At 28.7% G+C, this 17,566-nt stretch overlaps 1 protein-coding gene across 1 annotated transcript in view; it reads left to right on the top strand.

Moving 5' to 3' along the window:
- Nucleotides 1-309: 309 nt before the first annotated feature.
- Nucleotides 310-17,566, top strand: part of PmUG01_10033200 (RNA pseudouridylate synthase, putative) — a gene marked incomplete at both ends in the record, with an annotated part of 31,673 nt that continues 14,416 nt past the window's right edge. Inside the window, one exon of the mRNA XM_029005526.1 lies at nt 310-17,512. Coding sequence (XP_028862106.1) covers nt 310-17,512 — 17,203 coding nt within the window. The remainder of the gene's footprint in view (nt 17,513-17,566) is intronic.

Genomic DNA, 17,566 nt, shown 5'->3' with positions numbered 1-17,566 from the left:
ATATGCGTATGTATATGTGTATGTATATGTGTATGTATATATGTATGCATATGTGTACATAATAGTTTGCACTAAAATGAAGTGCCCTTTTTTTTTTTTTTTTTTTTTTTTAACTTCTACATTAGATGAAAAATAAAAAAAGGAGGAAAAATAAGATAATAAAATAAAAAAATTTATAAATAAATAAATAAATATATATATATATGCGTATATGTATATTTGTATGTATTTATACATACAAAAAAAAAAAAGAGAGAAAAAAAAAAATACAAATAAAAAGTAGGATAGTAAGTAGTTGAGGGGAGGAAAATGGAATGTAACGTTTTAGAAGAAGACACATGTGATATGAGTGAATCGAATATAATAAATAAAGAAAATGGTACAGAAAAAAATTATTTAGAGGATGAAAAAAATACGTCGTGTTATAATAGTCATTCGTCCGTAAGTGATGATGGTTCCTTAGACGTAGATTGTGATAATACACAAAAATCAAAATATTATACAGCTCGTTCAAGAATTAGGTATACCAATGACAGTAAATATTATAATAGTAATAATAGTAATTATAATTTTCTAGATGGAAATTTTTCCAGTGATGTTTTTTGGAGTGTAAATGTGAATTCTGTAGATACAGGTAACTACAATAGTGCAGCAATAGAAAGGGGAGCACTGTTAAGAATTAACGAAAATGAAAACAATTACTTTGATTTTAATAGTAGTATCATTCATAACAATATTAACAATAGTAGCAACAATAACAGTAACATTAATAGTAACATTAACAGAAATGGTAGTTATAGTTTTAATAATAGAAGGAGTAGAAAGGCACGAACACGTTCACTTAAGAAGGGATGGAAATGCTATGATGACAGTGTAGCACAACAAAGAAAAAGGTATAGAGTACATAGTACGGATTTCAAGAATAAAGATAAAGGTGATGATAGCAGTGATCGTAGAAGTGATCGTGATAGTGATCGCGGAAGTGAAGATAATTATAATTATAGGCATAGTTATAGTCAAAGATATAATCATATGTATAGTCACAGGTATAGTCATAGTTATAGTTATAACTATAATCGTAAATATAGTCCTAATAATAATGATAGTCATAGTGATAACCATAGCGATAAGTATAGTGATAGGCGTAATGATAAACACGATGATATGCATATTGATAGCCATAATGATAAGCACATTGATGATGAAAAAGGACACGATCACAATGATGATTATGTATTAAAACTAGATAACTCGAACATTAGTGCAGATCAACATTTGACAGAAATGAATAATGATTTTAATTCTAATCAAAAAAAAAATGGTGAGAAAAAAATGTTCGAAGGCCCATTTCTGAGTGTGTTAAATAAATTTAAAAGAAGTATAAAAGAAAATGTTATAGGTAAAAAAATATGGAATAATCAAAATTCATTTAATTCTTTAGATGAAGATATATCAAAAAATGGTCAAAATTTACAGACGAATAATTTAGATGTTACTAGTAATGAATTTGAATCGTCATGTAGTCATAAGAAAGATCATGCAGTTATGAATAGTAACGATACGAAAAAGATAGGAGATGTATATGGACAGTTCATAAATGACAAGGCACATTCTATTAATGATAGAAGTAAAAATGGATTATATGAAAAAAGTATATATCCAACAAACGAACTAGCACAGCGTCAAATAGCACTAAGTACAACTCCTTCCAGTATAGCTAACAGTAATGATGGCAGAAATATTAACATGAATAATTGTGCAGCAAAAAAAAAAAATACGGAACATCAGAGTGATCCCATAAACAATCAGAATGAAAGAACAACGCGTTTGAGCAGCCAGAATGAAGAATGGCTAAGTGAAAGCCAGCATTTAATATCAAGTAAGCGAAGGGGGGTTTGCATAAGTAGCGACGTCGAAGGATACGATTATTCCGTAAAGATTAACGCAAGTGCCAATGTTAATAAATATGAACATGACAAATTAGAATTATTCAGAAGAATCGGTAGAAGCAAAAAAGGCAGAAAAAGCAGGAGAAGGTATATCACTGATGAAGAAGAAGATATAATATCATACGCAGCGAATTCCATAGATAAGCAAACAGGTGAGAGTAAAGATGCTGATTTGCTGTTTGAAAATAGGAATAATAATGTAAATGGTAAAAATGAAAACAATTTAGAGCAAGGTGAAAGGAAGTTCATTACAATGGATGAAGATGTAAAAAATGTTCCTTTACATTTTATAAAAAGTAGTGATGAAAAGAATATGCAACTAGATGATATCAATTATGATGTTGATTTTGTCAAATTGAAAAAGGATAAAACAAGAGACAGCTCTTACAGAAATGCATATGATTCTAATATCGTTTCAACCAAAAAGGACAAATATTTTAACGAAGAAGTAGAATACAGTAAAGGGAAAAAAAAATTTGTAAAAAGAGGGCGTGCATATCATCTTGATAAGGAAAATCAAAGTGATGAAGGGAAAAATACGCCGTGTTATGCGAACAAAAGTTTGCATGAACGAGACCAGAATAAGGAGGATAAAAATATCATAAACAGTAGAAATGGTAGTAGCAGCATAATTAGCGGAAGCCTCAGGCATATGTTAGGAGATAATACTACTGTGTTTAGTAGAAATAACAGAAGCTATTCAAATATTCACATGGAAAGCAACCACAGCGTATTTGACCATAACAACTATATGGAAGTGTGCTATAAGGATGAAGTGCATAACAGGTTAAATATTATAAGTGATGAAAATTTACTAAAATTAATATTACATTGTTCAGAAATGAAAAATTCCCAATCCGATGGAATGGAAGATAAAATAATCGAAAATTTTATTAACAGTCATAAAAAATCTTTTAATTTTTATGTACAAAACAGTTTTATAAATGTATGTTCAAAATGCAAAGTGGAAATGGAGTTATCAAGTTTCCCCTTTTTATGTTTTGAATGCTTTATTAAACAGTGGAATGTAAGGGCTGGGACGAAGAAAAAAAGAGAAAATATTTCGGATCAAACATGTGCAACTGGTGAATTTGAAGAGGCCTTTGATGAGTATAAAAAGATCAGTGATGAGTTTAAAAGTGAGAACAGTAATTTTAAGAACACCAAGAATGAGTTTAAAAAAATTAATAAGTTCATTTGCAATTTTTTTAAGGAACTAGATAAGTTGAAGAAGGATTTTCAAATGGATGATGAAGACATATATTTTATGTTTAGTGAAATGCAGAAATGTAATTTATGGGTCCCAGAAAAAAATATATGTAATATTTTTCTGAACATGTTTAGAAATTTTAACAATATGGCAAATAATAATTCGCAGAAAGTAAAATTTTTAAAAAAGTTTTTCAAAGAGAATTGTGAAAAATGTGTGAGCAGTAATTATAAAGAGGTAACAAATGAAAATATTGCGCTTAGTGACTGCCTCGTTCTGCAGGATAGTCATGGCAATAGGAGTAATAGCAACAGCAATAACAACAGCAATGGAAGTACCAGTTGTAGCGGTAGTAACAAAATTGATGAAGTGCAAAATTTTTTTAACTATTTCAAGAAGAGAAAAATGAAAACACGGGATGCGTGTTGTTACCCCATGAGCAGAAAGCAAAAGGATCAAGTTTTGTATATAATTAAATACAATAATGAAAGGTTAAGAAAAAACAAAAATGTAGTTGTAAAGCGTATATATAAATTAAAACATACGTGTAAATTTTTATTGAAAATTAATATATTCTATTACCATCGTTCTTGTGTTTATGGAAATATCATGAAACGTGGTAAATCTCTTTGGAAAAATAAAGTTAAAATTATTTATATGTCAAAAATGGTAACTACGCGAAAATATGGGGATCTAAATGTAGTGAAAAGTCGAGGAAATAAAAGTAATGTCAATAAAAATGATAAGATGTTACATGTTGAGAAAGATAGTATTAAGTTCAGCAGTAGTATGGTGATCGGGGAAGGTCAAAAAAGAAGTACATTAAACGAATACTTTGATAACACATATATCAAAAGAAGAGTGTATTTAACTACAGAGGATGATTCTATAAAATGCGATAAAAGGAATATATTGCTCATTGAAAACTCCATGTATGCACTGGAGGAATACCATGGGGAAAGTAGTAATAGAAGTATCAGTAATCGAAGTAAAAAAAATCAGCGTGACTACAGTGGCCATGGTAGCAGTGATGAACAAAATAAAAGGAACAACTACTTTAAAAAAAACTACCAGGAGAACGCTATGTTGTCATATTATGATAATTGTGTTGAAGGTGAAAATGAAACTGATTTAATAGAATTTGATGATCAAATATATATGGCGGAAAACAGCGACAAGGAAGAGAACATTTCGTTTGTTCATATGGAAGGAAAGGTTTTAAATGATTACATAATAATGGCAAATAATCTAGATAAATTTATAACGGATATAACAGAAGGTATTAGTACCATTAACGAGTATAAGTTTAAGCATTGTGGAACTAAAAGTAAATTAAAAAATGAGTTTTATCTACCAAATATTATAACACAAAAAGTTATACCTCCCTTAATTGTACCCTTAAATAAGAAGTATACCAACTTATTTTATGAATTACGAAATAGTGATTTTATAAATATCGAAAATATTGATTATTATAAATTGTTTATGCTAAAAAAGAACATTTCAAATTTTTACATCGATAGAAGTAATTGTAATAGTAGTAGCTGTATTAGTAGGTGCTTAAGGAATGTAGAAGCAGGAGGGGGGAGCTTACTCGAGTGTTACACGAATAGTAGATATAGCACAAGCAATTGCGGTGGTGGTTGTGTCAGTGGTTGTAATGGTAGTTGTAATGGAAACTATAATGGTAATTGTAGTGTTAATTGTAGTATCAACTGTAGTATCCATTGTAGTAGCAATTGCAATAGCAACTGTAATAGCAGTAGTAATCATAGCTTTAATAACATACACAGTAACAGTTCATTCAATTCTAAGGTAAATCACAAAAAGAACAACGAAATGATTGAATTGTATATACCGAATTTCTGGAGGAGCATAAAAAGTGTAAATGAGATTAAGTCAGTTGTCACAGGGAATTCAGATGATTTTTATTTCAAACTATTAGTTCATCCGAGAGGTAATTCTAATGATGATAATTATTTATCTGTTTATTTAGAAGTAATAAAGCAAGATTTTTACCCAGCTGAATGGATTTTTCCAAATGTTCGATTTCAGTTAACTGTTCATAATTTTAAATCAAAAAAAAATTCAATTTCTTCTTGGGCCTATTGGTCATTTACGAATAATTCTTTATCAAGAGGATGGCAGAAAATGATAAACCATTCAAAAATAAATAAGTCAACAGGTTTTTTAGATGAATCAGGTGGATTGTTAATTAAAGGAAAAGCAGAGAGATCTTTTAAAGAATTATGGTCCAAATGTATTCATCACGTGCCAAAGCATTTATGGAGTTATATGCCCGAAAAATTTTTTGCAAATTTTGAACAAGGTGATCCTTTACTTCAGTTCTTGTTCAAAAAATCGTATTTTAAAAAGTGTATATACTTTCTTGAAAGAAAAGGGGGGCATAACAGTGGTAACAGAGGCATTAATAGAGATAGGAACAAAAACAGAAATAATAATAATAATAGCAGCAATAAGAAGAAGGCAATTGATAAAAATAACGCCATTAGTAGGATAAACCGAGAGTTGCTACGTTACAGCAAGAATTATATGTACAACCGATATGCAATAGATATATATAATTTTTCCCTATTTTGGTCACCTCAATTTGTTAAAAGTTACCTGAACAGTTCAGAAAATTTTGAAAAATGGGGAAATTCATTTTACCAAAATGTGCATAATATTATTACTAGTACAGGTAGATCATGTAACATAAGAAGTGGAAACTATGGAAATATGATGGACAGTAGTTGCAAACATAATAACAAAAATGCACTTCAAAAATTAAACAAGAAACATATGAACTTAATGTCCGGTATCGATGCTGCATACAAGAATATGCATGTATATGATGAATTGATTAGGAAAAATAATCTGAACGAATTAAAAATGATTACAACAGAGGAAAGGGAAAAAGGAGGTGAGGTCAAAAATGATAACATATTTGTGGACAACAGAAGACATATTTTATCCTTAACAAATTATATTGTTCCTGTTGTTGAGTCTTACAATGATAATGATAATTTATCCATTTTAGTGAATTGTTTATATAATATAGAGTTATTTAAAATTATTGTTTTGAGATATAATGCAAATTTGTATAATCGAATTTTATCGAAATATATTAAAAAGAGAAAACAAGAAAAAAAATATAAATTGAAGTATGTTATAAATAAATACAGCTTAAAAAACGGTCATACCAAAAATGATATATTACTGAAAATAAAAGAATATGACAAAAATAAAAGCAAAAGTGATGATAATAGTAATAACAGTATTAATTCCAATATGTATAACATTAATAATAATGTTAATAGTAATACTAATCAGTACTGTTACTATTATGATCAGTCATCTTTGAAGAAAAAAATTCTGAGCAAGCTAGAAATTATTAACGACAAAGTGCATTATTTGAATTATTACGTGGAAGATAAAATTAACAACTTGAATAATGTCATACATCATAATAGTAACAAATTTTTTAGCACATTTGACATTGAAAATATTCGTACAATTGTGAATGTTATCAGTAAGCAGGAGGAAGGGGAAAAGACAAACTATACCATTATTAACATGAACAGGTACATAAATTATATTAACAATAAAATCAACAACATGAATAGTAATATAATTAATAGAAGGAATAACAAATTTAATATAAATTACCTGTGTAATTTGAATATAATTAAAGCAAACATAAATAGCATAAATAACAACATAGACGAGGTTAATCGCAGCATAAATAGCATGCCATGTATCGGCATAGTAACGAAGCTGCGCAAAAATGATAACAACGTACAAGAAAATGATAATGTTAGCGTTAACGGTAACAATAACAGCAGCAATGATGTTATTAGTTCAGAAATTATAAATAGTATTGTAGACCCTTTTTCTAAGGAAAAGTTCAATGCAACAGACTTAAATAAAAGTTATACGAGCAACGTATCCGATGACAATAGTAATAAAAATGAACAGTATTGTATTAAGGACTATTTAGAATTTCTGCGCAAAGATTTTGTGGATGATCCAAATGAGTTAAAAAATATGTCTTACCGATATGCGAGTGATGTGAAATCTTTTAATATGTTTGAATATTTTAGAAAAAATAGTAAAAATGTTATTATAGCTTTGCAAAGGATTTTTGTGTGCATGCAGTTGTACTCTTTAATTCTTTGTGCTAAGAAGGGCAAGGAACATTTTGAAAAAAATAACGTGCATAATTTAAGTCAAATGTTTTATAAGGAAGAAGGCAATTCGGACATATGTAGTAGTAGTAATAGCAGCCGCAGCAGTGCTAGCGGTTGTAGTAGTTGCTGTAATGGTACTAGTGGTGATGTTAGTGGTAGTACTAGACAAAGTGCAGAAGATACCCTATTGAAGAAGATGCACAATGTGCGTGGAAAAAGTAAAAAAGATGTTAATGAAAATAATTATGCATGTTTTGATGAAAGCTCTTACTCCTCCGCAGTTTCAAATGCAGTGTATATTACGACGACGAATCGAGATGAGAAAGAAGATGATATAATTGATAAGAACAATAGTAGTAGTAATAGCAGTTACAAGAAAGAGGACGCCCTTTCGAATAAAAGGAAGGATGGTGCAGAGACAAAAATAGACGTAGATGAGCCAGATAGTAAGACAAAAAGAGAAAAAAATGATAAAAATATGGACAACAAAGGAAAAAATTTTTACAGAGGAGAAAAGGAGAATTTACTTGAAAATGAGGAAAATTGTTTGAATCGGAAGCATAATGGTAAGGAATTGAATAAAGACGATGTAAATTATTTTAATAATTTAGAATTGTATAAAAAAAATTGTTTATATTATTATAAAAATGCCCTTTTTTATAATACTGTTTACTCGGGTGATGAATACAACATGACTTTAACAGGAGATGACTGTGTGAAAAGGAGAATGATAAATAATAGTAAACGGAGCACATGTTCACTTTTGAATATATATAATAAGAATGATAATTATTTGCATTTATTCAAGCCACTAATTCCTAGCATAAAGATTTTGTTGTTCAGCTTAAACAAAATTTTATTTAATCAGTATAGATGTAATGAACCAATTACCAGAATACACGAGCAATTGTTTAAGCGAATTGTCTGCGATATTGCAAAGGATAAAGTGAAGTTAAATAGAAAGATTAAGAGATTGAAAAGGACGTACAATGATGCTAATGGAAAGAATGGTAACGGAAGTAGTGGCAGTAATAATAATAGTAATAGTAATAGAAACAATAACAGTAGTAGTAAGAGAGAAAAAAAAATCAATGACTTAATGAAGGATTTAAGGGATTTAAGAATGTTTGAGAAGATATGCTACGAGTTATTTAATCTAAAAAGCAAAACCGAAAGTGAAAATGAAAGTACCGACAATGGAGTGGATGTAAGCGACTACACCGATATATCTAATATGAACAGCGAGGATGAGAATTGCTGCAAAGTTCAGAAAAATTCAGCGAAGCAGGAAAATAATTCAAAAATGGGAAGAGCAGAGATTAGTAATAACAACAGTAATCACAAAAGTAGTGGAAACAACATCGATGTGGACGATGATGAACACGTAACTTTGATTGTCCCCCAGAAAAAAAAGGAAAATGTGAAGGATGATCAGGAAGCATATAGTAACAAAGAGGACAAATATATCAATATCTTATCTCATCAGAAAAAAGTGGCGAGTACAGAAAATGTAGTATCAAAGAACGGCAAGAAAAAAAAACAGATGAGTAAAGACTATGAAAATGCAAGGAAACAGATTGAAGTGAATAAAAAAGAGGATAATACCGAGTCGTGCGAATTTAGCAATGGTACGGACATTTTGGATAACAATGATAACGACAACAATTACAAAAATGACAATAACGGCAAGAAGCTAAGTATCCAAAAGAACGTGAGCAACGTGAACCCGAATGACAATTACTATAATTATAGCTGCAATGATGATGATTATTACAATAACAATCGAAGCAGAGACTCAGATAACTGTGATAGCAGGTCGTGCAAAAAGCGCAATATAAGTTCATTAATTTATAACGTTATAAATAAGAAGAAAGTAAATTTTTTCAAAAATTATATTGTTTGTGATAAGGACATATATAAAACCATAGAAAAGTCGTCTTTTACGGAAATACCTTATGTTTTATTTCTTTATATGAATTGTTTCAAGAATTTGAGAAGAGGAGAATTAATTGATATTCCACTGTGCCTTGACATATATGAGGATAGGGGGGAGGAAGAAGAAGTCGAAAGTAATAACAGAGATGATAAGAATAATTTATATTTTGGAATAAAAAAAAATGGAAATAGTAATAGCAATGGTAGCAGCAGTGGTAGTGGCAATGGCAACTGTAACAGTAACGACAACAGCAATGGTAGTATTAATGGTAGTATTAATGGTAGTATTAATGGTAATATCAGTAGCAACAGTAGCAATAGCAGCAGTAATAATAAAAGTCAGGAGTCTTCGAATGAAGATATAATCACTTATCACTTATATGCCCTTATCATATCGGAAAGTAAAGATGCGAATAATTTAACCATACCTACATGTAATAAGCTAAGTGATCTAGAATTTAATGTTGCTAATGATATGAATTGTAATTCATCATACTCCTATTTAATTATAAGGCCATATATTAAAGGATCGTGGTACAAAATTTATAAAAATAGAATAACGAAACTCATACAAACATGTGAGTTTAATGAATGGAAATGCCATAAAGACTTTTATTGTACTAGCTGTATTTATGTAAGTGATAATTATTATGATATGCATAATGAATTTTTTTTAAAACAGTACAATATTAAAGATGTTAATTTCCCATTATATATACATACGTTAAGGGAATTCGAGATAGAGGAAACTGATATTTTTGAAGTTAATAAAAATTTTAAAAATGATTTATATTCCATTCTTACTGATAAGAGTGAAGACAAAACAGACGATGATTTAATTTATGAGTTAAGGATACCATTAGTAAAACAGGCCGAGCAGTTTAATTCTAACACGAGTACAACAATTGACAAGAAGAACAATGGGAATTTAGAGGACGGCACCAGTAATGTGTACAATGAGATTATGAATAGTCAGGAGGCCCGTGATGATGGTGAGTGTGAATTCAAGGGAAGGGTTGTTCATGGAAGGAGCAAGAGTAGCACTGTTCGTAATACAAGTTATATAAGTAATTTGTGTAACAGCAGTAGTGGTAGCAGTAGCAGCAGTAGTAGTAGTAACAGTCGCAGAAGATGTCGCAGTGGTGGTAATAATAGAGCGGAGGAGGAGAAAAAGAAGAAGACACACGGGAGAAAGGAACAAGTTAAAGTAAGTGTAGAGAATTATTGCTCAAAGAATGTGTGTAATGATTTATGTATAAATAATAAGAATACTGAAATGATGAACGTGAAAAAGGAAAAAATGAGTGAGAACAATATATCCATGTGTAGAATGAATAATTACTACCCTTTTATAAATAATGAGAATGATTTAATTTTGAACAGTTTGAATGTACATCACAGAATAATGATAAATATTAAAGAAGAGTTATTTGAAGATGCCATTAATATTAAAAACAATCAAAATGTATCTTATAATTGTACAAAGGATCCAAGGGTTCAAATGTGTATTGTTCTTAATAAGAACTGTAGTAAATTAAAACAAAATAAACATTTTTATGATTTGAGAAATATAATAAAAACATATGAAAAGTTTGATGACACTCACAATTTAAGTCGATTTAAAAATAATGGATTAGATGATAGGAGCGTAACAGATAACATTACTAGAGGTTTTATTTTATCAGAAGGTATTACCCAAATGACGTTTAGTCAATTTTACAGGAGTGATCTAGGGGAAAAGGAAAACTCGCATAATATAAGTAGCACAGAGATTGGAAGTAGCCATGATAATAGTGGACATAGTGAAAAGGAAGTAAAGGAAAAAAAAAAAAAAAAAAAAAAGGGGCTAATGATGGATGATGGAGAAATGGATGATGATAACATCCCAAATGTACAGGAAAAGAAAGATATAAATTATGTACTTCCAGGATTCGAAAATATGGATGTATGTATAGAGCAAGGGGTTGGAAGCGAAATAAGAACAACTCGAATGAATGTTCTGAATGATATACAAAAGTCGAAAAATAAATGTCATATGAAAAAAGAATATCGAAATGTTAATTTTGTAAATTATCATATAAGTAATGGTATAATAAATACGAACGATTTAAATTATATAAAGTATGTAATGCATTTACAGAAATATTTAAGGAATATTCAAATAAACAATAATAAAGATTGTTGGAGTGATAAGAATTCCAAGTTTCGTTTTAATAGTCCTTTTAATGTTGAACTGAATACAATTTTTTATAATTTTTTTAGAGAAAAAATAAATATTAACAATGTGAAGAAAAATTATTGTGATAATGATGATAAATTGGAATTACATAGTTATTATTTAAAGACTTGTGTAAATATATTTAAAACTTTTTTTCATGAATATTTTTATATAAATTTTACAAACAATTCAGAATTAAAGAAAAAAAAAAAAAATGCATACAAGAATTTTTGTATTGCTTTGTCTGATATATTTTATAATAATTTAAGTTTTAACACAAATGATGATGATATTGAGGATGACGAAAATGAAAATGAGAATTTTGAACATATACAAGGGGGTATAGCTGTGTATGAATTTTATGAAAACAGATTTAAAAAATTAAAAATTATTTTAAAGAAAATTTTTATGTATTTAAATATTATCTTTAGAATAATTAAATATATAAAATTAAAAAAATTGTTATTTAATGAAAACTTTGATTTGCATACTTGTAAAATGCATGATGCATTTTTTTTCAATTATTTATATTTTTTTTATAATAAATATTCGAAGAATTGTCAAAATAAATATATCAAAAAATTATGCAGGAGATTTTCCATAAATAAAAGAGAAATTATTACGTTCCTCAAGAGGAATATTAACACTGCCAAAGATGAAGATTTTTATTTTTTGGAGTTTTATGAAAAGTTGTTCATGAGTAATCACGGGCACAAATCGTTTAACACGGACGAGCATGTTAGCAGTAGTAATGAGAACACAAATGGTAGTAGTGTTAGTGTAAGTAGCAGTTGCATAAATGATAACTGTTTAGGTAGTAACTGCATTAGTTGTAAAAATAATGATAGTGCTATTCGGGGGGAGGGTGAGAAAAAAAAGCAAAATGAAGAGGTAAATTTGAATAAATTGAACAAAATAGAAAAGCTGTTCACTTATTGTAAATGTATACGTGATGAGGAAAAAACTGATATGTTTTTTGAAACATCAAATCACAAGGTGGATTGCGTTTTTCGATATTTCTCATCTAGTTTGCACGAAGACATTTTTTTTTTGAATCATAAAAATAATGATTTTAAAAAAAAGATGAATTATGCAAAAAATCAAAATTGGGGAAAGGAAAAAAAAAAAATATTTTTAAATAGTAAAAGAAGCAGTAACGGTGATAGTAACAGTAATAATAACAATAATAATAGCAGTAACAATATGAACAGTAACTATAACTGTAACAGTGGTAATAACGCGAATTTGTGTATGAAAAAAATTATAAATTCGGAAGAGGAAAAAACTCCTAAGCAAATGGAATTGTTTCTTTTAAATTTATTGAACAGAAAAAAAAAAACATGCATTTTATGTTATTGTGTGCGAAGGTATTATTTGAGATTTTTAAAAAAGTTACAAAAAAATTTAAATTTTGACATTTTAGAGATACAAATAAATTTTATATTTGATAATAATTATTCTGAAATTATAAAAATTTATAACAGAAAAAAAAATAACAACAATTTAGACAACAGTAGTAGTTGTAATTGTTCAAGTATTTTTAATTATATACATATTGATTTTATTGAAGCATGCATAATTTATTTATTGCAAACAATGTGGAAATATTATGTATGTGATATTTTAACCATCCCAAATGAGCTAGAACAATTTTATGATAGTTTATCAAAAAAACATAAAAGAAAAAAATATAAAAATTCAAAGGATGAAAAAAATTGGAATTTTATTAAATTTTTGAAGGAGGAAAAAACAAATAACTTAATAAATAAATATTTGTCTAATAATGAAGATAATGATATATTATCAACAAATGAGGACAGTAATAATGACGATAAAATTGTGCATAACAATTTGTTACTTTCTAATTTTCAATTTATCGATATTAACGCCATAAAAAAGAGCATTGCCTCCGCAGGTATCCCTGGAAGCACCAGCGTTATGGCGAAGCACGCAAAACAGGAGGGTACCAATAATGGCAATAGTAATGGAGGTAATAACAACATTAGCAGTAATGCAAATGGTATTGGTAGCAGCCATAACAGTAGTAAGAGCAACATCAATAGTAATAACAATGCCAGTGGAGTAAGTAATAACATTATTACCTCCAGAAGTGGTGGTAGCAGCAAACCCAATGACAGTAACAAAAACTCCAAAGGCGCAAATAAGAACACCGTTGATTATGTGAATGTTGAACAAAGCAGGGTGCAGAATAGTGAAAAGAATAACACGCCAGATATCTCCATTGACTTGAGTATATTAAAAGAAGAGGAGTTACATGAATGTGTTAAGAAACACCAGAGTACACATAATTTGCTGAAAATTTTACAAAGTAAATTACAAAACAAAGAATTAACAATTTTGTTGCAGCAGTTTCACTTTCGAGGTATTAAGGGTAGAACAGTGGCAAGTGGTGCCAAAGAAAAGGATGTTTTAGTAGCAAAAGACTCACAGGAGTTAAGTAAAAATAGCAGCAATAATAAGAGCATCAGTAATGGTGGTGGTAATAGCTTGGGACCGCTTCGTGCTGAGGGAAGCAACGGTAAAAAGGCAGTAGGAGAAAGAAAAGCGAAAAAAAAGGATGACAGTTCATCGGCAGAAGTTATGACGAATGATGATGGAAGTGGGTGCGTAAAAAATTTTACTATGAAGGAGAAATTGAAAAAAGAGAATAACAACATTTCAGTAATGTTTGAAAATAATTTTGAAAATTTCTTTAGTGGAAGCAATAATATGGACGAGAATTTTATATCGAATTTTTATGTAAATTTAAAATTACTAAAAGATAAATTAGATAACAATATTATAACAGATAAGAAGAATAATAATGGAAAGGATTCCGATATTATGCAAGAAAATTCTTTTACAAAAGCCATACATAAAGTTAGTGAAACGATGAGAAAATATAATATCAATAACATTAACGAGATTAAGAGTGTGTTAATAAAAAATGGATATGATATACGTAAATGTTATAACGGAATAGATTTAATATTTTTGTTTTTATCAAAAATTAAAGGAGTAAATGTTAGTTTATTAAATGGTAATAATTTTATGAATAACAAGAATGTATATGAAATAGTTATGCATAATTTTAAAAAATTAAATTTTAGTAATGTAGAAAGGGAATATTATTGTTTAGAATATATTTTAGGAGCATATGAATATATTGATGAAACGTATATATATAAAAGATATAGATCTTTTTTCCATTTTATGGATGTACTTTTTACTATTCACAATATAGTAGTTGATGACGCAGATATAACTCAGGATATATTTACCCCTTTTTTCGATGTGTTAAATAATATATTTTGTTATGGTATAGGTATCGTAGATAATTTTAGTGAACATAGCAGAGAAATAATAAAAATTAATAGCTTTGAATATTTTATAGATAATTTACATAAAAGCATAGGTTCTCTATTAATAATTGATAGAAATTTTGAATGTAAAAGAGATTTATTTTCATTTATACAATACAACTCCTTTTTTTGGTATATCTTATATAAACAGTATAACATGTTTTTAACCTATTATGATACGAAAAATCATTGCCATATTTTCAACGCCTTCCTTTTTCATTTTTTTAATTATGTTTTTGATTTTCCAATGGATAACTTTTTCAACCTAGATAATAAAATATCACCACATAGCCAATTACTTGTAGATCAGCTATTTGCCAAATTTAGTTTTTTAAAAGAAGAGGAGAAATGTTTATTTAGAATTATTTTACGTTTTCTTTTACAAGAAGAGAATCATTTTTATAGTTACTACTATAGCTCTGAGTTGTCCCTTTTTATCTTCAATGCTATTATATCGCTGAATAACTTTTGCCACAACATGAACGAATCTAACCTTTTTTCCAGTAATTACACGAAGTTAAATAAGTGTGCTAATTTTTCAAAGCGGGGAGTTATTGACAAGGTGGAAAATAGACAGTTGGTGGGAGGCGCCGAAGAGGAAGACGAAAAGGTAAAGAAGAAGGATACTCGCTATAAGACTGACAAGCTTGATAGGCATTTCTATAATTTCATTTTGAGCAAGGACAACTTGGTTCCCCTTGTGAAAAGGAAGAAGAAGGATCTCCAAAAAATTAGAGCACTTCTTAATTTTCGAATGACGAATAAATCCATTTATTTTAACAACTCGATAAATATACTAAATTTTATCACGAAAGATTATAAAAAATATAAATTTGTAAATCATAGTAATTCTATTATGAACAATAATATGTTTTACTTGGCATATAACTACCCGGTTATTAACATAAACCCCCAATACAATGATCTTTTAACTATATACCTAAGGAGTGTATATAGAAAAAACGAGAATTTTAGAAATTTGAATAACTTGTTCTACATATATAGTAACTTCTTTTACAATTTCCATAATTTATTTTTATTTCTGAACAAGAGAAATTATTTATTTCATGCCTTTTTCAAGCTTAGATTCAAGAGTAACAAGTGTAATCAGATGCAAAATTTTTTTTACAACTTTGGAAAGGAAGAAAACATGATCGGTACGGAGTTAGAGGAGGTGGGTAGTGGTGGTAAGGACAATATGGAACAGCGAGTTGTGGAAGAAGATGGACTTATACCGAGGGATTGCCAAATGATGCATGAAGAAAGGACGGTAAATAAACAACTGGTCGAAGCGCGACTTATGCCACTGAACGGAGAAGGCATGCTTGCAGAAGGAACAACAAACAAACTATTACTCGAAGTAGGAAACTACGACAGCGCAATACACAACTGCTTGAGTGAAATATTTTATTTATATGATGGTATTATTTATGATGTCAATGAAAGTGTAAATATAGATTACTACTTCAAGGGGGACAAGGCATATTTAAATTTTGTAAAGGATAAAAATATGAATTATTATGAAGAGAAGCAAAATATGTTGTATGAAATAAATGCCAAGGAGAGGGATAGAAATAATGATGATATAGAAAAACGAATTGACAAGTTTTTACGAAAAGAGGTAGTAGCACTTGCAGTTAATAATAATAATAATAGTATTAATAATAAAGGAAATGATAATAATAATACAAACAGTAGTCGTCTACTAATGAATGAAAAGGATAACTTAAATGTTAATAAAAATAAAAATAGTAACAAAAGAAAGAAAAATGAAAAAAATGAAAATTATTTACATGAACCTGAATTAGAAAAAGATATAATGAATATTAATTTTACAAAAAGAGAGTTACTTGGTAAAAATTTACCTTCCTTTTTTTATTTTCGTTCATTAATATATAATAGTAAAAATGTAGTTAATCATCATAAGGCTGACGTTGTGCAAAATAGTTGTGTATCCTCTAGTGTAGCCAAGAAATATTTTTATATTTCATTATTATTTAATATAGACTTTTACAATGTAAGAGGTATGCATATAGAAAATAAAGTAGTATCAGAACGAACTTTGCTTATAAATAAAATATTAAAAGATAACAAAGGAAGACTGCTTAATGTAAAGGTTTTTCACATTTATAATATTTTTTCCAAAATAATCGAATTGTATTACGAGGGGAAAAATTGGAGTGGTGCAAGTAGTGCGAATAGCGGCAATAACATACACATCTCTAATAGTAGCAGCAGCAGCAACTATGTTAATAGCACGAATAACATGCATGTTAATAATAATAGTAATAACTTTAAGAAAGAGGAAACACTTATGAACGGCTTAGACTACAAAACGGACGAAGAATTTTATTACAAGGCGAAAATGAATCCTTTGCATTTCTTTTTGTTGTATGCAATTAAGAAGGATTATGATAAAAAGAATAAAAATAAATTAGTTTTTATGAACGTTAACTCAGATGTAGAGGCATATATTGAAGATAAAAAAGATGCATTATACAATTTTGATCTAAATATTTTACTTATTCCTATCTCGTCGCATATTGTGTTAAGCAAGTACAACGGTAATATAAACCTGTTTAACGACAACGACTATCCGCTGATAACGTTTAAGTATATAACCCCCACGCACGAGCTCATATGTATAGGTAATGCTGTGTGTGTCAGTACATGTGTTTATGTGTATATATATATATATATAT

Source organism: Plasmodium malariae (assembly GCF_900090045.1).
Source record: "Plasmodium malariae genome assembly, chromosome: 10".
Classification (NCBI taxonomy): Eukaryota; Apicomplexa; class Aconoidasida; order Haemosporida; family Plasmodiidae; genus Plasmodium; species Plasmodium malariae.
The sequence above is the reverse complement of the archived record's forward strand: the minus strand, read 5'-3'. Positions and strand labels throughout refer to the sequence as shown.